Here is a 24,085-nt window from a genome sequence, read left to right as displayed (position 1 = left end):
TACATATATTAATATTAAAGGTGAATTTCAAAGCAAAAAAGTGAGCTTTTACGTACAAAGATGGACTCTGTTTTTCCCCTGCCTGTTTATTCATTTAAAACAGTGGTTCTCAACAAGGGGTATGTTCACCCCTGGGGGTGCACAGAGGTCTTCCAGGGGGTACATCAACTCGTCTAGATATTTGCCTAGTTTTACAACAGGCTACATAAAATGCACTAGCGAAGTTGGTACAAACTAAATTTTCATACAGACAATGACTTGGTTATACTGCTCCATATACTACTATACACTGAAATGTAAGTACAATATTTATATTACAAGTGATTTAATTTTATAATTATATGGTAAAAATGAGAAAATCGGCAATTTTTCTGTAACAGTGTGCTGTGACACTTGTATTTTTATGTCTGATTTTGTAAGCAAGTAGTTTTTAAGTGAGGTGAAAGTTGGGGGTACGCAAGACAAATCAGACTCGTTCAAGCAGTAAAATAGTCTGGAAAGGTTGAGAGCCACTGATTTAAAATACTGTATGTCCTGAATTCCTTTGTTTTGCTCAAGGACCTTGGCAAGATCTTTGGAGAATCCTTTTGTGACACTCAACAATCTCTCACCATCAACTGGGGGCTGAAAAAGCTGAAACCCAGGACTCACCCTCCTGTAAAATTATCATCCTCCAAATCACATTGCATGTTTGCACCTTCATGCTACACTTGTCTCAAGGTCAGTCATGAAGCTCAGTGAGCATATGGTTCTGGAGTTCCCTTCAGCACTACCACTAAATAGCACGCCGCCTCAGTCCACTGATAGCCCCCTTCTGTTTAAACATCTGTAAAATCTTCCATTTTGATCACCCTCTTGTACTGAAACAGCATTCAGCCCATCCCAGATCACCCACTTTCCCTCCAGAGACATCTCTTAATGTGATTGGAATAACATGAGAAAAGCTACTCTGTGGTGTGTGTTAGTAGACAGAGGTGCTGCCAAGAAAGGGCTGGAGCTTAGCGGTAATCTGTTCAGAAAAGAAAACAATTCATTGCAAATGCTGTACTCCTATTGCTGGATTCTCCTGAGACTGTTAGGCTATATAAGAACAATCAACATACATGCAAATGTTAGAAAGTGGAGAATGTCTTTCTCGGCACTTTTACAGCATATTGTTCCTAGATAGATTCTTGATCTATCTGGGCTTTGGCGTCCTGCTAGCTACTCACACAATCATATCTACCTACCACTGATCTTTGTTTCCAACATTTTCTCTCTCTCACTCACTAACACACAGCAAACTCCAAACACTTTCACTCATCTAAGTTCTGAAACACAATGCATTTTCCACAAAGTATAGCAGTAAATTTGTCAGTTGCCATCCATGCTTAGTAAGCCTGAATTCTCTTACAGAATTTCACTTATAAATCTCTTATAAATTAAAACCTGAAACAAATATACTTGATATTTAAGTGAATTAAATTTTATATGGGTAGGAACTAATGTTTGTTTATTTAGATTTATGAGATCTGACCCTTTGTTTAACCCTCTATGAAAACATGCAATATACAAACAGTTAGTCAAATGGCGCCAAAAATCTATAACAAGTCTGCAATATTAGCAGAGGAAGTTTATATTTAATTGAAAGCTGCAAAGAGAAAAACAAATGTAAACCCTTACTCACAGAGGCGATGCATGGAGGGTGGGGGCAGGTGGGGCATGTGCCTCCCACCCACAGATTTCTCCCAGGGTTTATATGCCTTGCCATGAACCCCACTGCATACCACCAGAACCTTTAAATTGTGCCCCAACACTATCAACAGTTACGTGCCGTCTCTGCTTGCTCACTAACATTAAAACAACAATAATTGTTGTTACCCAGTAAACTGATTTACTGCAATTTAACAAGGAAATTCAGATTTAAGATTATTGCCTCATCTGAGCTTGTCACACTGTGCTGTGGCATTCAAGGGATCTCATGTTAATATACTGCTCCTTGGATATTTTTATGGCAATTGATTTTCTTTTTTTAAAAGACCCAATTAAAAAACAGCCACCTTCCTCCTCTCCCTTCCCCCAAAAGGCCACTTCCTGGCAACTCTTGATTATGAGTGCATCAAAGGGTGGCTCACATCTCACTAAACATTCCACACACAGGCTGCATACATTTTGACACAATATTCTCATGACAGGGAGATATGCCATCTGATTTCTGAAACTAATCTTTTAGCCCACAATATGCAGCCATTCTAATATTATCATGAATATTTTACATTACATAACTTTATGAAAGAAGTTACTGTGCGTTAAACAACTCTAACAGCTGGCCAATATAATCATTTTTAAAACAGAGACCTAGTTCATAACACTATGAATTACAAAATTTAATTTTAACAGAAATTCACTGTAGTTATAAGAACAATCCTCCCTCCCAATCCCTCTTCAAATTGCAGAACGGGAAAAAACACTGTTTGTTTTCCTGTCCTTCAAATAGAGGTCAGACTAATGAATTTCTTCACATTCTGAAAAAGGAATCCTTTCATAATTTAAGAACTTTGTATTCAAGTCTCATCCCAAAGTAAAAACAAAACTAAACATGTTTTTAGACTCCTGAAAGTAAACCTTAAAATAAAAGTGCTCTCTGAGCCTTAGTTATACTGTTGGCAAAAATACAATGACAACATTAAGTAATGTACAGTTTTATGTTTGTAGTTTTATATTTTCCTGCATTAAAAATTAGTTTGTACACAAACTAATTCCTCATACTGAAGGCCAATTGCTTGAAACGAAATTGTCTTTAATTATATCAGACATGTTTTTAGATACTGGAACAGATTCTGATCTAAACTGCATCAGTGTAAATCCAGAGTAACTAAAAATTGTATCAGAATGAGTTACTCCAGTGTAATTTTTTTCAGAATATGGACTACTGGCATTCTCTATAGAAACCTGAAAATGTAAAATCTTAAACTTTCTTGAGTTTACTCCATTTTGTCATTTCTACAATGATATTTTAACATCACAGTAGAACCTCACTCATTTGCATTTTGCTAATCTGTACATTCCTCTCCTTACATCTCAGCAAAAATGTAACAGAGTGCTGAGATCTTATATTACCAATTTCTTTGACAAAATGTACTACAAAATATATAATAATATAGTATAAAATATAAATACTTTAAACTAAACTAAGCTTGTAAAATAAAAGCACCAAGTAAAACACAGTTATCATTCTTTAAAAACTTGCTATTTTTTCCTTATATAAAACTAATAACTACTTGATGTATTTACTAGTTATTTTCTATAGGAAATATAAGGAGGTATTGAGATAACTGAAAATACTCTTATCTACCTATCTATGGCAAAACAGGCATGTTTTCAAAAATGACTATTATCCATTTTGTTATACATTATACTTGTTTTATTGCTGAGTTTTCTAATTCACAAAATTCAGTCATTTCTTAGTCATGAGGGGAATTAGACCCCAATCCAGCAATGCCTTTAATCAGAATAATCTCACTAAAGATGGTAGGACTATAAACTTGTGAATATCTCACATGAACACCTTAATAGGACAATTCATGTTCTTAAAGCTAAGAGTATACATAAGTGCATTGTTGAATGAGGGTGTAAATGTTCTACTGTAATATTTCATAAAATAAGATGAATAATTTTAGTGATATATAAAATAAAGAGCCTTCAACTGTAAAACAACACACAATTTATGCTTTTTGGTGTGTTTTAGGTCACACGATATTGATGGACATAATTAAAAATTACCTCTGGTATACCCAGTTTCCTACATGCATCCAGAAAGTTTTCCACATTTCTCCTGCATTTGGCCATGCTAAGTTTAGGCTGCAAGAACAAGAGACCATAGATTAATGTGACAGAAGCTAATAATGTACAGTAGTCATCATAAAATTCTGTCTATTAAATGACGTTTCTACTGCTGATGCAATATTTAGGTGAGGCTGTTCCTGAAAAAATAAATTAGGAAATGATCAACATCTAATAGCTGACATACTGAACCGCCAATGTACGAGTCTATTCGTGCCACGATGTCTCCCTGCCACCACCCATCCACCATGGCAGTGACCTCTATGGCACTGGCAAGGGCACAACAACAGTGGAGGAGGCCAGTGCACTCCATAAGCCTCCAAGCGTATGACTACACTGCAATTAAACATCCACAGCTGGACTCTGTCAACTGACTCGGGCTCATAGGGCTTGGGCTACGGGACTGTAAAACTGCAGTCTAGATGCTTGGGCTGGAGCCTGACCTCTGGGACCCCCACAAAGGGAGGGTCTCAAAGCCTGAGTTCTGGCCCGAGCATCGGCACTACCATTTTACAGCCCCGCTACCCAAGTCAGCTAACATGGGCCAGCCAAAGCTATTTAATTGCAGTGTAGATATACGCCAACTCATGCTGCGACCTATCTCAGCAGCCGGTCAGAGGACACTCTCAGATGGTCTATAAACCTCCAGAAAGATGCTAAGAAATAAGAGTGTGGAAACCTTTCCTTTCCCATTGTGTTTTTGTAGTTTAGGTTTTTTTTCTGCTTTTTAAAATTCATAAAATTGTCCTGGTTTTCATTCATTTTTATTTCTCTGTGTTTTGCAATTCTGCTGTTAATGCAGTTCTTTGAGTTGGGTATATGTTCTCCTTACTAATGCACGTTATTAGTAGTAGGAATTTTTAGTAATGACGTTCACAATGCATTACCGACTCTGAAGTGGAATTTGCTTCCATGTTCTTCTGAAATGTGCTACATACCATAAAACTTCCCTTCTATGCTCTCTTTTCTCCCTCTCAATATCAGCCTGTCTCTCTCTGTGTCACTCTCATCTGGCTCAGCTGCACTGAGAGTCTCCCATGCCAATCACTATCTCTTAACTTCCATTGGATGACCATGTAGTGACTGGCCCACTCAGCCTATACACTCTCAGATCAGGCCTCATTTATGCAAGGACATTCAGGAAAGAGAAAATGAATTAATTAAAGTGATGAAGATAATATGCATAAATATAAACATATTAAACCCTCATGTGGATGCTCTCATTCGGAATTAAGATGGCCTTAGTTCGCTGCTCCTTAATTTTTCAGGAGGCCACTTTACAAACGTGCAGCTTTTGGGTGCACTTACTTTTGTGCATGTCCAGTCTCTAGTTCTGAAATCGGGAGTGCATCCAACTCACTACTGGGCTCAGTTTGTGCACATGAAAGTCTGGCTTGCAAAGTTCTGAAAATCTGTCCCCTCTAATAATCACATGCAGTGGAAGACTGGCTTACCTGGAAGATGTGGTAATACTTCTCAAATGGGAATTTTACAGCCCAAACATCGCAGGCTGTTTTAGGATGTGTATAAAGGGAATCACAGTTCTTTCACATTTAATTTTTGGATATTATGAGAACTTGATATATGATTTCAACATACATTAAGAAAAGTTGTACAAACTCTATAATGTTGTTTCTATATTTTTTACATTGGGTCTTTTATCATATCTATTTTTAATTAAAAACCTTCCAATTCATTTTTACAATTACTTCCTTAGTATTTTAGAATTTCAAAGATTCCTATAATATGATGCATTCTTTGTCCTATTTGTCTGACTCAAGACTATCAAACCTCTTACAGTGGCATTCTATGTCACCAAAGCCAATCCATTATTTCCCTACTTTAACAGAAAGAAGTGATAATGATATTCCTGACCTTTAAACTGAAAATTTATCAGCACCAAAAGAGACATTAGCTGCCTAGCATTCTCCAGAACATTTCTTCTTGAGGTTAACTATGTGTCAGCAAAGCCTGAAAGTGTTTTGTAAAACACTAAGAACAACCTTTAGCCTTGGAAATTCAGGTCTTGTCTATTCTGCGAGTCTCTGCAGTGAAATGTGACATGACAAGAATCAAGTGGTTTAAAACCAACAACTGAAAATATAAAATGATGGGGTCAAAATTAGCTGTTACCACTCAAGAATGAAGTCATTGTGGATAGTTCTCTGAAAACACCCATTCAATGTGCAGTGGCAGTCAAACAAGCTAACAGAATGTTAGGAATCATTAGGCAAGGGATCTATAATAAGACAGAAAATATCATATTGCCTCTATATAAATCCATGGTACGCCCACATCTAAAATACTGCATGCAGATCTGGTCACCCCATCTTAAAAAAGATATAGTGGAATTGGAAAAGGTACAGCAAAGGGCAACAAAAATTATTAGGGGTATGGAACAGCATCCATATGAGGAGAGATTAATCAGACTGGGACTTTTCAGCTTGGAAAAGAGACGGCTAAGGTGAGATATGCTAGAGGTCTATCAAATTATACCTGATGTGGAGAAAGTAAATAAGGAAGTGTTATTTACCCCTTCTCATAACACAAGAACTAGGGGTCACCAAATGAAATTAAGAGGCAGCAGGTTTAAAACAAACAAAAGGAAGTATTTTTTCACACAACGCACAGTCAACCTGTGGAACTCTTTGCCAGAGGACGTTCTGAAGACCAAGACTATAACAGGGTTCAAAAAAGATTTAGATAAATTCATGGAAGATAGGTTCATCAATGGCTATTAGCTCCGAAGTGTCTCGAGCCTCTGTTTGCCAGCAGCTGGGAATGGGCGACAGGGGATGGATCACTTGATGGTTACCTGTTCTGTTCATTCCCTCTGGGGTACCTGGCATTGGCCACTGTCAGAAGATGGACCATTGGTCTGAGACAGTATGGCCGTTCTTATGAAAGGGATACATTTTTTTAGCCACGATTGAAAACTCCTTGTTTTTTGTTAAAATCTATACTCTTAAAAGCCTTAGCAGATCACCTTTAAAATCAGCATGCCTCTCTCAGAATTAAAGATAAGGCTTTATTTAACAAACATTTAACTAGAGGTACACTCGGAAAAACTGCACAACTTTATGCATCGTATTTTGAAAATACAGGAAACCTCTTTAGAATCAAAGTGACATCAGAAATCTAGAACAGAAATGTCCCCACTAAGGGAAACCAAGTCTTCCATAAATACAGGAAAAATCCAGAAGAAAGTTGAAAAGAAAAGGAAATTAAGTTTGAAAAAAGTGTACGCAAGTAGATTTGGTACAAAAAATCCTTGATGGCCCTGGTCCTGCAATCAGATCCATATGCCCTAGTGTCTTTAGGGAGTCAAAGATTGCTGGACTAGTTCATATGTTTCTCTTCTGTCCTATCTGTGGGCTTGTCTACACTACAGGACTATTTCGAATCTACTTAAGTCGAATTTGTGGATTCGACCTTAATAAGTCGAATTTGTGTATCCATACTAAATACACAAATTCGAACTTCTTAGTCCACATTCACGGGGCCAGCTTCGACTTTGGAAGCGGTGCACTGTGGGAACCTATCCCACAGTTCCCGCACTCCCCGCTGCCCATTTGAATTGTGGGATTTCCCCCCAATGCATGCTGGGGGGAAAAATGTGTCGTCATTGAACCGTCAATCCCGCCCTCCCTGTCTTCCTTGAAAGCGCCGGCGGGAAATCTGTTCGCGCCCTTCTCTGGTCGGTTACAGCGTGGACGCCACAGCACTGCGAGCATGGAGCCCGCTGCGATCATCGCTGCACTTATGGCCGTTGTCAACTCCTCGCACATTATCGTCCACCTCTTCCACAGTCAGATGCTGAGAAACCGGGCGAGGAGGCTCCGGCAGCACGGTGAGGAGAGTGGCGCAGACCTCTCACAAAGCAGGGTACGCCGGGCAGTGGAGATCATGGTGGCAATGGGTCAAGTTCATGGTGTGGAACGGCGATTCTGGGCCCGGGAAACAAGCACAGACTGGTGGGACCGCATAGTGCTGCAGGTCTGGGATGACACAGAGTGGCTGCGAAACTTCAGGATGCGTAAGGGCACTTTCCTTGAACTGTGTGACTTGCTGTCCCCTGCCCTGAAGCGCCAGGACACAAGGATGCGAGCAGCCCTGACTGTGCAGAAGCGAGTGGCCATAGCCCTCTGGAAACTTGCCACGCCAGACAGCTACCGGTCAGTAGCGAACCACTTTGGCGTGGGCAAATCTACCGTGGGGATTGCTGTCATTCAAGTAGCCCACGCAATCGTTGAGCAACTGCTCTCAAAGGTAGTGACTGTCGGAAATGTCCAGGCCATCATAGATGGCTTCGCCGCGATGGGATTCCCAAACTGCGGTGGGGCTATAGATGGGACTCACATCCCTATCCTGGCACCAGCCCACCAGGCCAGCGAGTACATTAACCGAAAGGGCTACTTTTCAATGGTGCTGCAAGCTGTGGTGGACCATAGGGGACGTTTTACCAACATCAACGTCGGGTGGGCGGGCAAGGTTCATGACGCGCGTGTGTTCAGGAACTCTGGTCTGTTTAGACGCCTCCAGGCAGGCACTTTCTTCCCGGACCACAAAATAACGGTTGGGGATGTGCAGATGCCTACAGTGATCCTCGGGGACCCGGCCTACCCGCTAATGCCCTGGCTCATGAAGCCCTATACAGGCGCCTTGGACACTGAAAAGGAACTCTTCAACTACCGGCTGAGCAAGTGCAGAATGGTGGTGGAGTGTGCTTTCGGACGTCTCAAGGGGAGATGGCGGACCTTACTGACTCGCTCGGACATCAGCGAAAAGAATATCCCCGTAGTTATTGCTGCTTGCTGTGTGCTCCACAATCTCTGTGAGAGCAAGGGCGAGACCTTTTTGGCCGCTTGGGAGGTTGAGGCAAATCGCCTGGCTGCTGTTTACGATCAGCCAGACACCCGTGCTGAGAGAATATCCCAGCGGGAAGCGATATGCATCAGGGAGGCTTTGAAAGCGAGTTTCCTCGCAGAGCAGGGTAACCTGTGACTGTCCACTTGATTTTAAGAGAGCCTGATCATAAACCAAGTTTTCCCCACTTCCCAAGGACGTTTTAAAACTAAGGACATGTTTTAGTAATTAATAATAAATCTTTCGTTGACTTTGCATTTCTGTTTATTCGTTGAAACATGGAAGCATTCTGTGCTGGTTAAGGTGTGCACTGATGGGTGGGTTTGCAGGAAGGGGCGAGGGGTGCTGTCCTTGGATAGGGGTTACCATGACGGCTGTGGGTTTGGGCGTTGGAAGGGGGGAGGGGTGTGGGGGAAGGGTGAGTATCTGCCCCTGGATGAGGTCTCTTTTTGGGGCTCGTGGCACCGGGGAGGATCGTGACTACGGTCCAAATGCATGTGAAGGGAAGCCTGCCTTTACATTCGGGGATGTCAGGCACCAGGACCCTGCACAAGCATACACATCAAGGAAAGACCCGGGGCAGCATACACCACACAGACTGTCCCTGGTGCCTAGTGACTGCAGTCTGTGTGTGCCCTGCAGTTGACCCTGCAGCCAAGTCTGTAGCATGGCACTGTGGGCTATGCAGTGACATTACAATTCCCCCCCCCCCCCACAGAACAACAGACAGTCTTCTGACACCAGAAACGTGACGGAAACAGTCAGTAACACCAAACCGCTTTTAATAATGTAATACACAGTGGGGGGTTTGAACTTGGAGTTGGGACTGGTTGATGCTGTAAAGAAAGAGCTTGTACAAATTTACAGCGCGACAGTTGTCTCTAACATTATCGGTGTGCTGCGGTGCAGGGACAGTTCTCACGGCCCCTACCGCCCCTCCGTCTTGTCACTTTGGGTGAGGGGGGGACAGGACTTCTTGGCGTTGGAGGGCGGTTGCAGATGCACTGCAGGGGGGCTCTCTCCTCCTGACTGCGGTCTTGCAGAACATCTACAAGGCGCCGGAGCGTCTCCGTTTGCTCCCTCATTAGACCAAGCAGCGTTTGAGTCGCCTGCTGGTCTTCCTGCCGCCACCTATCCTCCCGTTCCAGGTGTGTGCGATGCTGCTGACACAGGCTCTCCCTCGACTGTCTCTGCTCTGCCGCCTCCGCTCTGGAGCTGGCCATCAGTTCCTGGAACATGTCGTCCCTTGTCTTTTTCTTTCGGCGTCTAATCCGAGCCAGCCTCTGCGAGGGGGATGGCGGGGCAGTCCGGGAAGGAGCCGAAGCTGTGTGATGTGAAAAAGTAGGTGATTTCCTTGAACACATACATGTTTGCCAACAGTAAACACAGTCTAGTCAGTTTCAGTTAACAAGACCAAAGAGGGAACCAAGTCTCAGGAGATCTCAGAACTAGTCCGAGATTTCGGAATACGCTCTCATTGGCGGCGCCATTGCACTGGAGAGCGCACAAGCGAGGAAAGATAGCTGCATCCCTCTTGCACAAAGTCCTGGTAAGCCTTACAGTACATACTGCTTATCAGTTACTGGTTAGCTGTGCTCTCCTGCTAAAGGCAATGTGCAAAGCAGAAAGGATAAGCCTTTAGCAGCCCCTCCCGCCAGCGCACGGGAACGATCAATGCATGCTTGTTCTCTGTGGACTCTCGCACGTGGCTGTTAGGCGAGGGTCATTGTTATGCAACCTAATTGTAAACCATTAACAATAGTAACACTACACTAATTGCCCTACTTAGATGCAGTATTTGCAGACCGAGATCACCCTGAGGCGGGTCACTCGTGCCCAGAAAGACCGCATGTTACGGGACGCACTGCACAGACCAGGACCATATGCAGCAATGCTAGTAGAGGCGATGGTTCCACTCTATATTCGGATGTCCTGGCGTGGAAGAGTCTGCTTCCACGGAGCGCCCAACAAGCGACCTCTTCCGACGAACCTCATGCGGAGGCTTTGCGAGGAACTGAATGACACCTTCGTAGAAATGTCGCTAGAGGACTATTTTTCTATCCCCATTTGTGTGGACCTTCTCTTTATATAGTTTAATATATATTATAGTTTAATATTTAGAATGTTTTAATTTGTAAATATTTAGAATTTCTTAAAGTCCATTTGTGTGGACCTTCTCTTCATATAATTTAATATATATTATAGTTTAATATTTAGAATTTTGTAAATACTGTTTCTATTTTTTCTATAACAATGTTATAAAAAATAAATGTTTATACGTGTGTTGCACTTACCGCCTGATCCTTCCCCTGATTCCGAGTCCTGGTTAACGGGCGGGGAGGGTTGGTAGGGGATCTCTGTGAGGGTGATGAAGAGATCCTGGCTGTCAGGGAAAGCGGGAGTGGGTTCCATGTCGCCTGCGCCGTCCTCTAAAGACCCTTCCTCATCTTCCCCATCGGCGAACAGGGAGGGGGAACTGTCCCGGTACACTATTCCGTCCTCGGAGTCCACCGTCACTGGTGGGGCACTGGTGGCAGACCCACCTAGAATGGCATGCAGTGCCTCGTAGAAGCGGCATGTCTGGGGCTGGGCTCCGGAGCGTCCGTTTGCCGCTCTGACTTTTTGATACCCTTGTCTTAGGTCCTTCACTTTCACGCGGCACTGCATCGCATCCCGGCTGTATCCTTTGTCTTTCATGGCTTTAGAGACCTTCTCGAAGGTCTTCGCGTTCCGCTTGTTGGAGCGCAGCTCCGAGAGCACAGACTCCTCGCCCCACACAGCGATCAGATCCTGGACTTCCCGGTCAGTCCATGCTGGGGACCTCTTTCTAGTCTGGGATTGCCCGGACTCCTCTGCTGGAGAGCTCTGCATCGTTGCAGGTGCTGCGGAGCTCGCCCCGATGTGCAACCAGAACGTCAGATTCAAACCGCCCAGACAGGAAAATGAATTCAAATTTTCGCGGGTCATTTCCTGTGTGGCTGGCCAGAGAATCCAAGCTCGGACTGCTGTCCAGAGCGTCAACAGAGTGGTGCACTGTGGGATAGCTCCCGGAGCTGCTAAGTTCGATTAGCATCCACACCAAGCCTAATTCGAGCTAGCAAGTGCGAATTTAGCGTTACTCCACCTGCCGGGGTGGAGTACCAAATTCGAACTAAAGAGCCCTCTAGTTCGAATTAAATGGCTTCCTGGTGTGGACGGTTGAGCGGTTAGTTCGAATTAACGCTGATAAATTCGAATTAAAGTCCTAGTGTAGACCAGGCCTGTGACAAAAAATGAGTTGTTTCCATACTGAAAAAAAACAACACCCATAACCTTTGTTATGTAGGATTGTTGTTAACTCAAATTGTTAATCTCATTGTAGCATAATGTTTCCCTCATGCTTAGAGTGCTGCAAATCTGCAGATATCCACTTTATATCTGTGGATATAGGCTTCTGCAGATGTGTATGCGGATACCCATGGACGATTTTCATGGATTCCTGAATGGATGTGGATACAAATTTTGTATCCATCCCAGGCTCTACACATGCTTATTAGAGTACATTATAAATCATACCATATGCTATGACAGAACACATTAACAATGCACCAGGAAGTGGAGAACTGATTTTGAGGAAAGTATCCACTGGGACAAAATGTTGTCAGAGGATAATGATCACCTGCTACAACATAAACAGCAAGACATTTATGGAAAAATCTGATGACCTGCAATCTAGATTGTATAGACTACAAACCTATCATGAGCTTCAGCCAGTCACAGACCAGTTTATTCATAAGAAAAGAGAAGTGTATGTGTTTTTTTTTTAATAGCTCCAGTACTTCATTTTTATGAAGATTTCAGTTACTGCCAATCTGAACTGGGGGGGAAAAAAAGTACGTGTTTGTAGGAGTGAACACTACTCGCCACCCAATGACCTGTTTTTCAGAAGTAGATTTTATTTGATAATAAAGTTTTAGTTTTTCTTTTTTAAAAAAAATATTTGACTTACTACTGCTGGTGAGGGTACATGGATACTTCCCACAGATCGAGGACGAATGTGATTGACTAAATGACAGAGAACGACCCCATCCATAAGAGCAGACCCCAAGTCTTCAGGCAAACAAATCTTTAGTCTCATTTCAATGTTCTATAAAAGAAGAACAAACATGTCACCACTTTTACACAGAATTAGAAAGAACCACCTCCCCACAAAGCAAATATCCGTATTCTCTGTCACATTGCCATGCCTTTTCCCATGCTATCCACTACAGCAGTGACTCCTCACCCAATTCCAGTTTGTCAAGCAACCACATCTTCATTTAAATTGCTCCTAAAAAACCCCAAAACACCACACTGCCCCATTCCAGGTCACCCACTGGAAATGTGACTTATGAAAAAACCATCACTTTAACGGTGCCAGAAGTGAGTAACCACATCATCTTATTACAGGTCTGTCTCATCTTACGCTGGGGTTACGTTCCGCAGTCAGCGCGTAAAGCGAAAATCGTGTATAGTCAAAATTACATTGAGTGTAATGGCGGGTGGAATTGCCCGCACTACAGAAACAGTATTTAAATTGTTATTTTTCTCTTTTTTTTGTTTTTTTTCTTGTTTTTGCTGACCGCGTAAAGCTGAAATCACGCATGTTAAATGCACCTAAGATGCGACAGACTAGTACTGTAATTCTTTTCCTTCCTCATTCCATCACCCTGCCGGCACCATACTTTGCTACTCTTGCTTGTTGCCTCATAGCTAAAATTATTCTTTTTATTATAGTAACACCCAGAATCCTGAGTCAGAATCAGAGCCCCATTGCATTAAGCCCCATACAAACACAGAGTAAAAGATGGCCACTGCTCAAACAGCTGAAAAGAAACAAGTGGACGTAACAAAAATTGGAAAGAATGCAGAAGGGAGGACAAGGTTGGATCTGTAATGTGCACTACTGGGTAAAAATATGAAAATTCCCTACTCAGACAAAAGGGGCACTTTAATGAAATGAACTTCACGTTGCAAAACACTCAGCAAAGTAGGGCACTTTGAGAATGTTTACACATTTTCTGGCAAAAAAAACATTGCATTTTGTTACAAACGTGTAACTTTTATTGATTTGGGCTCCAATCTTGCAAACGCTTTGGCATGTACATAAGAACGGCCATACCGGGTCAGACCAAAGGTCCATCTAGCCCAGTATCTGTCTACCGATAGTGGCCAATGCCAGGTTCACTCCCTCTGGGGCACCTAACAGGCAATGATCAAGTGATCTCTCTCCTGCCATCCATCTCCATCCTCTGACAAACAGCGGCTAGGGACACCATTCCTTACCCATCCTGGCTAATAGCCATTTATGGACTTAACCACCATGAATTTATCCAGTTCTCTTTTAAACGCTGTTATAGTCCTAGCCTTCACAACCTCCTCAGGTAAGGAGTTCCACAAGTTGACTGTGCGCTGCGTGACGAAGAACTTCCTTGTATTTGTTTTAAAACCTGCTGCCCTATAATTTCATTTGGTGACCCCTAGTTCTTGTATTATGGGAATAAGTAAATAACTTTTCCTTATCCACGTTCTCCACATCACTCATGATTTTATATACCTCTATCATATCCCCCCTTAGTCTCCTCTTTTCCAAGCTGAAGAGTCATAGCCTTATGGGTATAAGTAGTCACATTATCTTAGCCTGGAGTTTTCATACTCCTTCCCAGAAGAGCACATTATTATTATTTATATAGTACCCCAAACTATGTTATGTCCTTTAGAGAATGGATAAAAATATATCATCCCTGTCCCTTGCATTCCCTACCCATTTCTGTCCGTTTGCTGAAATTCACTAGTTGCAAGAGGTGTTTACCAGTAATACATAATAAGCTCTGATTGCTGTAATGAGCCAATCAGTAACAACTACAAATTTGTGCACACTGCCAGTCTATGCTAAAATAGTTACTTCTGTCCTCCTTCCTCCGTCTGTTTGTCCATGTCACCCAACTCTTCTATCTTGTCTTTTAGACTGTAAACTCTTTGGGGCAGGAACAGTCATTTACAATATGTGGTATTCAGCCTATCACACACCCTTCTGAGGCCTCTAGGTGCAACTGTATTATAAACAGCAGCAGCAGCGAGGCTAAAATGAACTATGCAGGCACCAGACAGGCATATGTGCAAAGTGTAAGGGAGGCAGAAGAGGTGGTGTTGTGCTTAACTAAATAACCCTTCTAAACATTAGCTGGGGAGCAGATAAGCCCTTATTTTAAGAAAGGGTTTTTAAAAAAAAAATCAGTACATATTTAAAAGTTGCTCTATCAAGAAAATATATATGTTTTAAATTAGTCAATGGACAAAATTCAAGTTGATTATAATAATGCCAGATGATGCTACTATTCACTTGTAACACCAAATGTTTTTTAAACCAATAGCAATATTAAATCATCTCATATAACTTCAGCAGTTGTAATGCAATTGACGCTACAGACACATATAAGAACACTTTGTATTTGGTACCGCTTGAAACGGAAGATCTTAACACTCAACACTCTTTGCAGTAATTATCTCATCACTATTTTATAGATGGTGAAACTGAGGCACAGAGAGGTTTATAGATTTTAAGGCCACAAACGACCATCTAAATTGAACTGCAATACACGGGCCATAGAACCTCACCCAGTAATTCTGCATCAAGTCCATAACTTCTGTTTAAGCTATAGTGTATCTTTTAGAAAAATGCCCAGTTTTGATTTAAAAATCTCAAGTGATGGAGAATCTACCATATTGCTAGGTAAATTGTTGCAATGCTTAATTATCTATACTTTAGAAATAAAGCACTAATTTTGGTCTGAATTTGTCTAGCTTAAAATTCCAACCATTGGATCTCATTATGCCTTTAGCTGCCAGATTAAAGAGCCATGCCCACCCTCAGAAACCTCTTCCCCATGCCGGTACTTGTACACTGTGATTAAGTCACCTCTTAACCTTCTTTTGGATGAACTAAATAGTTAGAACTTCTTAAGTCTCTCAGTGTAAGATCTCTTGTCCAGACCTCAAATAATTCTTGTGTCTCTTTCCTGAATCTTTTCCAAATTTGTCAATGTTCTTTTTGAAGTATAGACATCAAAACTGCATGGTCTCACTAATGCTGCATACAGAAATAATGCCACCTCCCCACTCTCTGATATTCCCCTGCTTATACATCCAAGCATTGCTTTCCCCTTAAGATTAGGTAGCTTTCCCAAAGGCAAACAGGAAATACATGCTTTAGCCACAAATCTGCAGCCCTCCACATTGTTTGTCACATACCTCACGCAATTGCTCCACAAGCTCTTTCTCTTCTCTCATCTGTTCCATTTTCCTCCGAATTGTAAATTGAGGGTCTATGGCTTCCAAATTTCTCTGTGGTCTTAAAAATACTGTGATTTTAAAGAGAGAGATGTTTAGTAAAAACAAGCCATCAAAAACTTTTGCTTTATTAATTTTCAGATTAAACAAAATCCTTATTCACAGTCCCAATTATGTCAGTTGGAAGATTTCCCAGAGAACATATAGAAAGAAAATCTGATTTAGAACTAACATCAAGTGCATTTGCTTGGGGGGGTGCTCAAAACAGAATTCATGCATTATTGATATAAGTGGAATATACAGACATCATTCAGGGCCATATCCTATGGTCTTGACTGGGAGTTTTACCAAATTCGCACAGCATTTGTCCTTTGGAGTTTTTGATCTGTTGTTAGAAGTCTTGCTACTTCTATCCTAGGACTCCTCTCTCAGTCTTTTAGTTAGATCCCAATCCTACAAGGTGCAGGACTCCAATGGAACTGAGAGTATTCAGCATCTTGCCAGATCAGACTCATAGCACTCTCCAATTATTCATGACTATCTTTCATCTCGCCTTTCATCAAACAAAATTATGTGTTTGACTCCTAAAAACTGAATGACTATTATATTACTTCTGAAGGCCTGCCTACACTAGAGATTCCCATTTCATGTGAGGTATTGAACTAGGTCCATACACAGTTTTCCTACAACCACTCCTGGTGCTATGTATTATTTCATCCATCCCGTAACTTCGGGCACAGCAGGGACATAAAGTCTATGGTACCTAATGTATATTTGCACTTTTAAACATTTTTGTAGTGTTCCAATGACAGCTTTTAATGGTTCTTTCGTGTACATGTATCATGAGGGCTATGCCCACCGATGCCCACCCACACTGTAGATACCATGGCAGAGGATCACCAGTTCTTGTGGCTGGACTGACTCTAGGCTTGCTCATGTTTCATGAAAAGTGACAAGTGCTCAAGAAGGGATGTAACTTGTATTTATTACTTTTCTTTTTATGTAATGTGACACCCTTAGGTGGGTCATCCACACGGGGAGTTAAACCCAGGTCCTTTGGTTCTAAAAGCATAAAACTCAACTGCCTGAGCTAAAAGATTCAGCTTTGTTAGCTCAAGGTTGTAGCAGACTCAAACCTCTATGCGGTTCAGCCACCAGTTGTCATTTGAGACCACTGGGTTAGCCATTGGCAGCAGGATGCAACCCAGATCTGTTAGGTTGAAGTCAGCAGCAGGCTCAGCCACCTCTGTGCATTGTACAGCCACTAAAGGGACGGGGGGGGGGGGTACAGCCCCACACCGAGTAAGCAACTGTTATGGTTATTTCCAGATTTTTAGATTTTGTTGCATTGCTGTTTTGCTTTGTTTCCTTTGTTAGGATTATTTCCTGCCCCCCGAACTAATGTTTTCCTTTTTTTGGTCTCCCTCTGGATACTGAGATGGGAGTGGTCTGGTCCTGCTGCAGGAAGAGGAATATATCCACAGATTCTTCCATAAGACTCAGCTGGTTACTCTCCCTCTCCCTCATCTCCTGCAGCGGGTGGGGGAGTTTTGGTGAGCCAGGGCTTGTTCAAAATGTGGGAAGAAAAGTTGGGGATGATGTTTTGGTTATTAAGATACGTAGAAAAGGAAGAAGTCATGTATATTTGTAAATGCAAATGTCCCAAATGGACAGATTGCTAATAGCCACTAGTGATGTAAGGGAGAGACCTCAGTATTTATGTGTAAAATATTAATAAAATTATTATAACTCTTTTCATTAAGTTGTTACAAACTTGTTTATGCCTCTACTAAACGTCAAGAAATAGTTACAAATATGTTACAACCAGGATGCTTGGATATATAACAGTACATATGTTTAGCTAAGCATGTTACAAAATGTTAAAGTTAATTCAAGAAGTTCCAGAAGGTTTCTGCTTCTATCTTCCAAAGTCAAGCAAACATCAAAAAGACAAAACATGTAAAACATTAATGTTTTAAGTAGAGGCCTAACTGTAAAAAGGAATGTAGGTATTTTATGCGAGCAATAAATCTAGATTGGAAAGTGGCCACACCAACCTCATTTCTTTTCAAAGGAAAAATCTCTGCTTGTGTTTTTGAAACTCCAGGATAAACATGTGTAGTTGGAAATGTTTTAAACTTTTATTTCTTAAACGCTGAAATGGCAAACACCTTCTGAGATGTGTATTTGCAAATATTTTGTCTTAAAATGCAAGTCTTTATATAACTGCCTAATATTGTTACAGAAATAATAAGATGTTTTATGTAGAAATATAGCAAGGTCATTTGATGCTATAACCAGTTACTAACATAAAAAGCCATTTAAGTATAGAATATTTATATTAATGGAGAATTACTTAATTACTGGCAGTGTGCAAGCAAACTCTCACCCAATTCAGGAAGATAAGAAAATCATCATTCCAAAAACTGTCATATAGAATCAACAACTTGAGCTAAAGACTTTCTAAAGGTTATTTAATTTTAAGAGACTCTTTTGAAAACGGAAAACTAAAAACTTTTATATAAAGACCAGGAGTGTTTGGACTTTTTGAAAGCAGAATTTAATTTCCCGAGAAGCTCTAATAAAACTGAAAGACTCTCAGAGACTGGACTTAATAAAGACTAGTTTTGAAAGTTATCTGATGCTTTCTTGCCACAAGAACAACAAAGGCAATTAAAGAAATGCTGCATATATTAATTAAACAGACTGCATAGTCAGGAGCTGAAAGTGTCATGTAAGCCAACATAAAAGTGGCAGCCACTGACTTTCAATCTGAACAGGTCTGAAAGAGGTGTGTTTTCCTGTACTTTAATGAAAACAGGAAGGAGAAAGGTATAAAAACTCTAAGTGAGTATCTATCACACACCCAGTATCTGTACCCTGCTCAAAGACAGCTCTTCACAAGCAAACTGCCACAGACATATAAGAAAAGCAGGGAAGACTCAAAAAGAAACCAACCCAAGGAAAACCTCCACAAGACTTTTACATGGATTGATGAGAGAAAGTTAACAAGGACACTGCCAAAGGATTAGGTTTAAAACTCTTATAATGACTTTGCTGGAACGTTTAAAAGCTGTAGTAACGTAAAAGACTAATGGTATCATGACCCATATGTCTCAAACCTGTCTGCAGGGTACATGGGTACTATCAAACCAGGATGCCTTTCTCCAGTTGATATCAATCATCTTTGATGACCCACACCAAGCCTGAATGGCCAAGAGTGGCCTGAGGAGACTCTGCCAGGGGCAAGGCACAGTGGCCTCCTCGGAGCACACTTCTGCCCTCTCAGAGTAGATACAGCATGGAATGAAGCAGCAAATCTGTACCAGTTCAGGTGGTGCTTGTAGGAAGAAATCAGAGGTGAACTGGCTCATATAGAGATGCCTATGAACCTAGACGCCCTTGTCGACCTTATTATCTGCATAGATGATGGACTGTGAGAAGAGAGGAGAAGGGAGGTTCCCTGCAGTTCTCCTACCCACGTATACTGACCTCATCTTCTGTATCACCCGCCAAACCTATGCAAGATAATTTGGCTTGTGAGCGGCTCACACTTGAAGAAAAGAAATGCACACAACAGCACCACCTATGCTTCTACTGCAGTGAAGCTGGCCACGCTGTCTTGGTCTGCCCTTTACAAATGCTGAGAAGCATGCGGAAACAAGCCAGTCCAGGCATAATGGAGGGAACCGGCCTGGGCCTTGACAGAATAGCATTTCTCTGTACCCTAAGTCCTCACTGAGACGCACTCTGAGCCCCATCCCGGGGCTTTCCATTTGCAGGTGCCTATCCAGTTGCGCATCCCTGGGGACCCCTGATAGATTCTTATTCAATGGGCCTGTTACGTACCAGGGAGGCCGGGGGCCCTCCCAAGGTGCTCTGTAAGAACGAGGCCGACACACACACTGTGAGTTATTGGCTTTAATGAAGGTAAAGTGACACATCTGCAACGGGGACCCCAAGCGTTGCTGTCACTGAGACGGGGACCCAGTGCCCTGTAGCTCGGCCTGGGGTGAAGTCCGAAAACAAACACAAAGCATGCTCATTTTATACAAACAGCAGCAAACCAGCTCATACATAATGCAATAGAAACTCTCCACCCTCCGGGGCTGCCCCCCTGGCCAACAGCCAGGGGCTTGCCACGCAGCAGTCCCAGCCGGTCACAGCAGGTTAAAACTAGCATGCCGTGTCCTACAGTAACCGGAGGCTGAGAAAGCGGAACTGCCTAAGCTAAGCCGTAACAGAATCTTCCGTGGTTCCCTAGCCTCCTACAGGGCCTTAATAGATTTGGGAGCAGAAGCCAATTTTATGGAAGCAGCTACAACTCAGGCCCTACAGATTCACCAGCTACACAAGGCTGTGCCTGACATGACTGAAACAATTGACAGCTCCCTGCTGTCGTCAGGTCCAGTTGTGGTGGAGACTATTCCCCTGGAGCCTGTTATTCAGGGACACAGAGAAATAACACAGTTTGGCATGATCCATTCCCCATATTTTCCCATTATCCTTGGCATCTCCTGGCTAACCCTTCATGATCCCATCATTCACTGGAGAGAACAAAAGGCCACCTTCCCATCAGAATTCTGCCGACGGCACGGCCAGGGTCCAGTAAGTGTTGCACTCATACCCAAGAAGGTTCAAGTAGGTGTGGTTACCTGCATTGGTACACCTCCTAGGGGCAATTATGGAACTCCCTTCCCCCCAACCACTCCTCCAAGTACTGTAACTATACCAACATCTTTGAGAAGAATGCAGAAAGCCTGCCCTGACGCTGGAACTATGATTGTCTCACAGAACTCCAGTCAGGGACAAAGATACTGTTTGGGCAGATATTCACAATGTCAGAGCCTGAACTGGCTGAGTTGCGAGAATATCTCCAAGAGAACTTGGCCCAAGGTGGTGGTCATCCACAAATCAGCTTCATTAGCCAGTGCCCCAGTCCTTTTAGTAAAAAACAAACAACAACAACAACAACAAAAACACCCAGCAGCTTCTGCTGCTGTGTTGATTACCAAGTCCTAAACCAGAAAACAATCCAGAACTGTTACCCACTACCCCATATCTTTGAGTTGTTGGACTGGGTCGGGGTTGCCCGCATAGTCACTAAACTGGATCTCCATGGAGCTTACAGTCTCATTCGTATTTGAGAGGAGGACAAATGGAAGACTGACTTTTGGACCCACTATGACTACTTTGAATATGTAGTTATGCCATTTGGACTACTGCCCCAGCAACATTCCAGCACTTTGTTAACGATGTGCTATGAGACCTACTGGCCCAGTTCATGGTGGTATACTTAGATAATATGTAGATCTTCTCAGATGATCTGAACACCACTCACATCCACACAGTCCAGGAGAGACTATGATGACCCAGTCTCTATGCTAAACTTGAGAAGTGAGCATTTGATCAGACCTCAACTGAGTTCCTGGGTTTCATCTTGTGCCTGGAAAGACTCAAGATGGATCTGCACAAGGTACAGATTGTCCGCAACTGTGCAGTCCCCCACAAGGCGCATGGCCTACAATGTTTTTTAGGCTTCACAAACTTTTTACCAGAGGTTTATTTCAAATTTTTCAAAACAAGCCAAGCTCCTCACTGCCCTACTACTGAAAATCACCCAGTTCCACTGGTTGCCTGAGGCCCAGCACATACTTGAACAGCTAAAGCTTGCCTTCACCACTACTCCAGTATTGGCCCACCCAGACATGACGCAAGTTTTTGTTGCCCCTAGCAAATACTGCACCCCATCTCCTACTAATTAAGCAAGCTTATCTCTGCTGAGCAAAGCTATGAGATTGTGGACAAGGAGCTCTTGGAAATTAAGACCACCTTCACAGAGTGGTGACATTACTTGGGAGGGGCCCGTCACCCAGTTCAAGTGTTTACTGATCAAAAGAACTTAGGCCCTAAACCAGGGGTTCTCAAACTGGGGGTTGGGACCCCTCAGGGGGTTGTGAGGTTATTACATGGGGGGTGGCAAGCTGTCAGTCTCCACCCCAAACCCTGCATTGCCTCCAGCATTTATAATGGAGTTAAATATATAAAAAAGTATTCTTAATGTATAAGGGGGGGGGGGTCAGACTCAGAGGCTTGCTGTGTGAAAGGGGTCACCAGAACAAAAGTCTGAGAACCCCTGCCCTAAACCAACAGCAGCTCTGGTGGGCCTTAGTTTTCTCCTGGTCAAATTTCCCTTGACCCACCAGCCTGGAACTAGAAATGGCAAGGCTCATGCCTTGCCCCAAAGATATGGCTCCGACACAACACAAGGCCCCAGTCTGGAACCAGCCCATGTTATCAAGTCCCATAATTTCCTCAGTGTGACTCACCACCAGGACCTGTTCATGCTTATCCACTCTGCCTCTGTCTCTGGAATTCCACTCGATGTACTGGCCATTATCAACCAAGAACCACACAATACCAGAGAGGGGATCATGTTCGTAAGGGACTGCATCTATGTTCCCCCAGTACCTGCGAGAGTTGCTCTTCAACTATGCCATGACTCCACCATAGCAGGACACTTAGAGTGATATAAAACCTGATGATTAATATCCCGGTTCTGCTGAGGGCACCATATGTGCTGCACAAAAGAGACCTTTGTTGCTTCTTGTCAGCTGTGTGCCTGCACCAAGATCCCAGACCAGTCTGTTCCAACCTCCGGACACCTTATCTTGGTCCTGGAAGACCATTTCCTTAGACTTTGGGGTGGAACTACTAGAATCAAGTAGTTTCACAACTATCCTGACAGTGGTAGACTGCTTTACTAAAACAGCTCACTTCATTCCCTGCCTGGGTTTACCCTCTGCAGGGAAAATGGCTGGGCTCTAGATAAAAAAAAATAGTCTGTCTTCATGGGCTCCTGGGTCATATCACCTCTGACCAGGGCCACACTTTACTGCCTGTTTCTGGCACAAGGCCATACGACTATTAGAAGTCTATACACACCTGTCCTCTGCCTACCATCCTCAGTCAAATGGCAAAATGGAAAAAATCAACCAGATCCTGGACCTAGACCAGTACTCCCAATGCTACATCAACCATCACCATGATGACTGGCCTTCACTGTTACGATATGCTGAGTTCTCCTATAATAATGCAGGCCATGCATCCACAGGCCACAGCCCCTTTATCAACTATGGGTACCATCCCTTATTTCACCCACAGCTACCCCCATGCTCCCCCAACCCATCAGATCTAGTACAACACATCCATCATATCCAAGAGAAGGTTCAGGGACATCTTGAAAAGGTGAAGGAAGACTACACACAGACAAGCACAGACAAAAGGGTACGCCGTAGGACAAAAGGTATGGCTTTTTACAGAACACCTCCACATGGACAAACCCTCTTGGAAACTGGACTTTGTTCTTTGGACTGTACTGGATTTGGCAACAAATCAACTTGGTCACCTTCGAGCTCCAGCTCCCTTGATCCTTTGGAGTTTACCCTATATTCCATAGCTCACTTCTAAAGCCCTATACTGATAACACATTTCCCCAAAGACCCTAATCACCACCCCGACCAGTGCTAGTACAAGGTCAGGAGGAATACATTGTTCACGAAGTCCTCAATTTTAAGATCAAGTGGGGCAAATTATGGTACCCAATAGACTGGGAAGGTTACAGCCCAGAGGAACGCACTTGGGAGCAAGCAGAAAATGTTTACACTCCTGCCCTGGTTTGGGCCTTCCATAGGAGCCATCCTGAGAAACCTGGACCCACATTGTCAAGAGAGCACTCCTAGAGGTGTGGGTGGTGTCATGACCCACAGATCTCAAACCCAGGTCTGCAGGTTTCATGGAAGCAACAACACTTCAACCCTCAACCTAGCAGCCTGGTGACAGTGGCTTACCTGGGACCCATGAAGTCCAGCCCCAGAGTGAGGCTCTGCCCCTGAAGTCTGATTGGCCCAATGGCTCTACTTAAGCCAGTGGCAGCAACAAGAAGCTGTCCCAAACAATTGGGCTCCCCCATGCTCTGGACTGTGTGCTTTCTGCTGTTTGCTTTCCTGGCATCCTGACCCAGCTTGACTCTTGGCACTTGCCTTGTGGTTCCTGACCTCCATTTTGTTTCCTGCCTCTGACCCCCTAG

General features: G+C 43.0%; 1 protein-coding gene across 3 annotated transcripts in view; it reads right to left on the bottom strand.

The window, feature by feature from the left end:
- Nucleotides 1-24,085, bottom strand: part of LRCH1 (leucine rich repeats and calponin homology domain containing 1) — a 247,150-nt gene that overhangs the window by 19,163 nt on the left and 203,902 nt on the right. For all 3 annotated transcript variants that reach the window (XM_045013584.1, XM_045013603.1, XM_045013592.1), the window contains 3 exons: nucleotides 15,958-16,067; nucleotides 12,677-12,814; nucleotides 3,763-3,840 (listed from right to left, as the gene is read on the bottom strand). In XM_045013584.1, the coding sequence (XP_044869519.1) occupies nucleotides 3,763-3,840; nucleotides 12,677-12,814; nucleotides 15,958-16,067 (326 nt within the window). The remainder of the gene's footprint in view (nucleotides 1-3,762; nucleotides 3,841-12,676; nucleotides 12,815-15,957; nucleotides 16,068-24,085) is intronic.

Source organism: Mauremys mutica, chromosome 1 (genome assembly GCF_020497125.1).
Source record: "Mauremys mutica isolate MM-2020 ecotype Southern chromosome 1, ASM2049712v1, whole genome shotgun sequence".
Lineage (NCBI taxonomy): Eukaryota > Metazoa > Chordata > Testudines > Geoemydidae > Mauremys > Mauremys mutica.
Note: the sequence above shows the minus strand (reverse complement) of the source record. Positions and strands in the feature narration are given on the sequence as shown.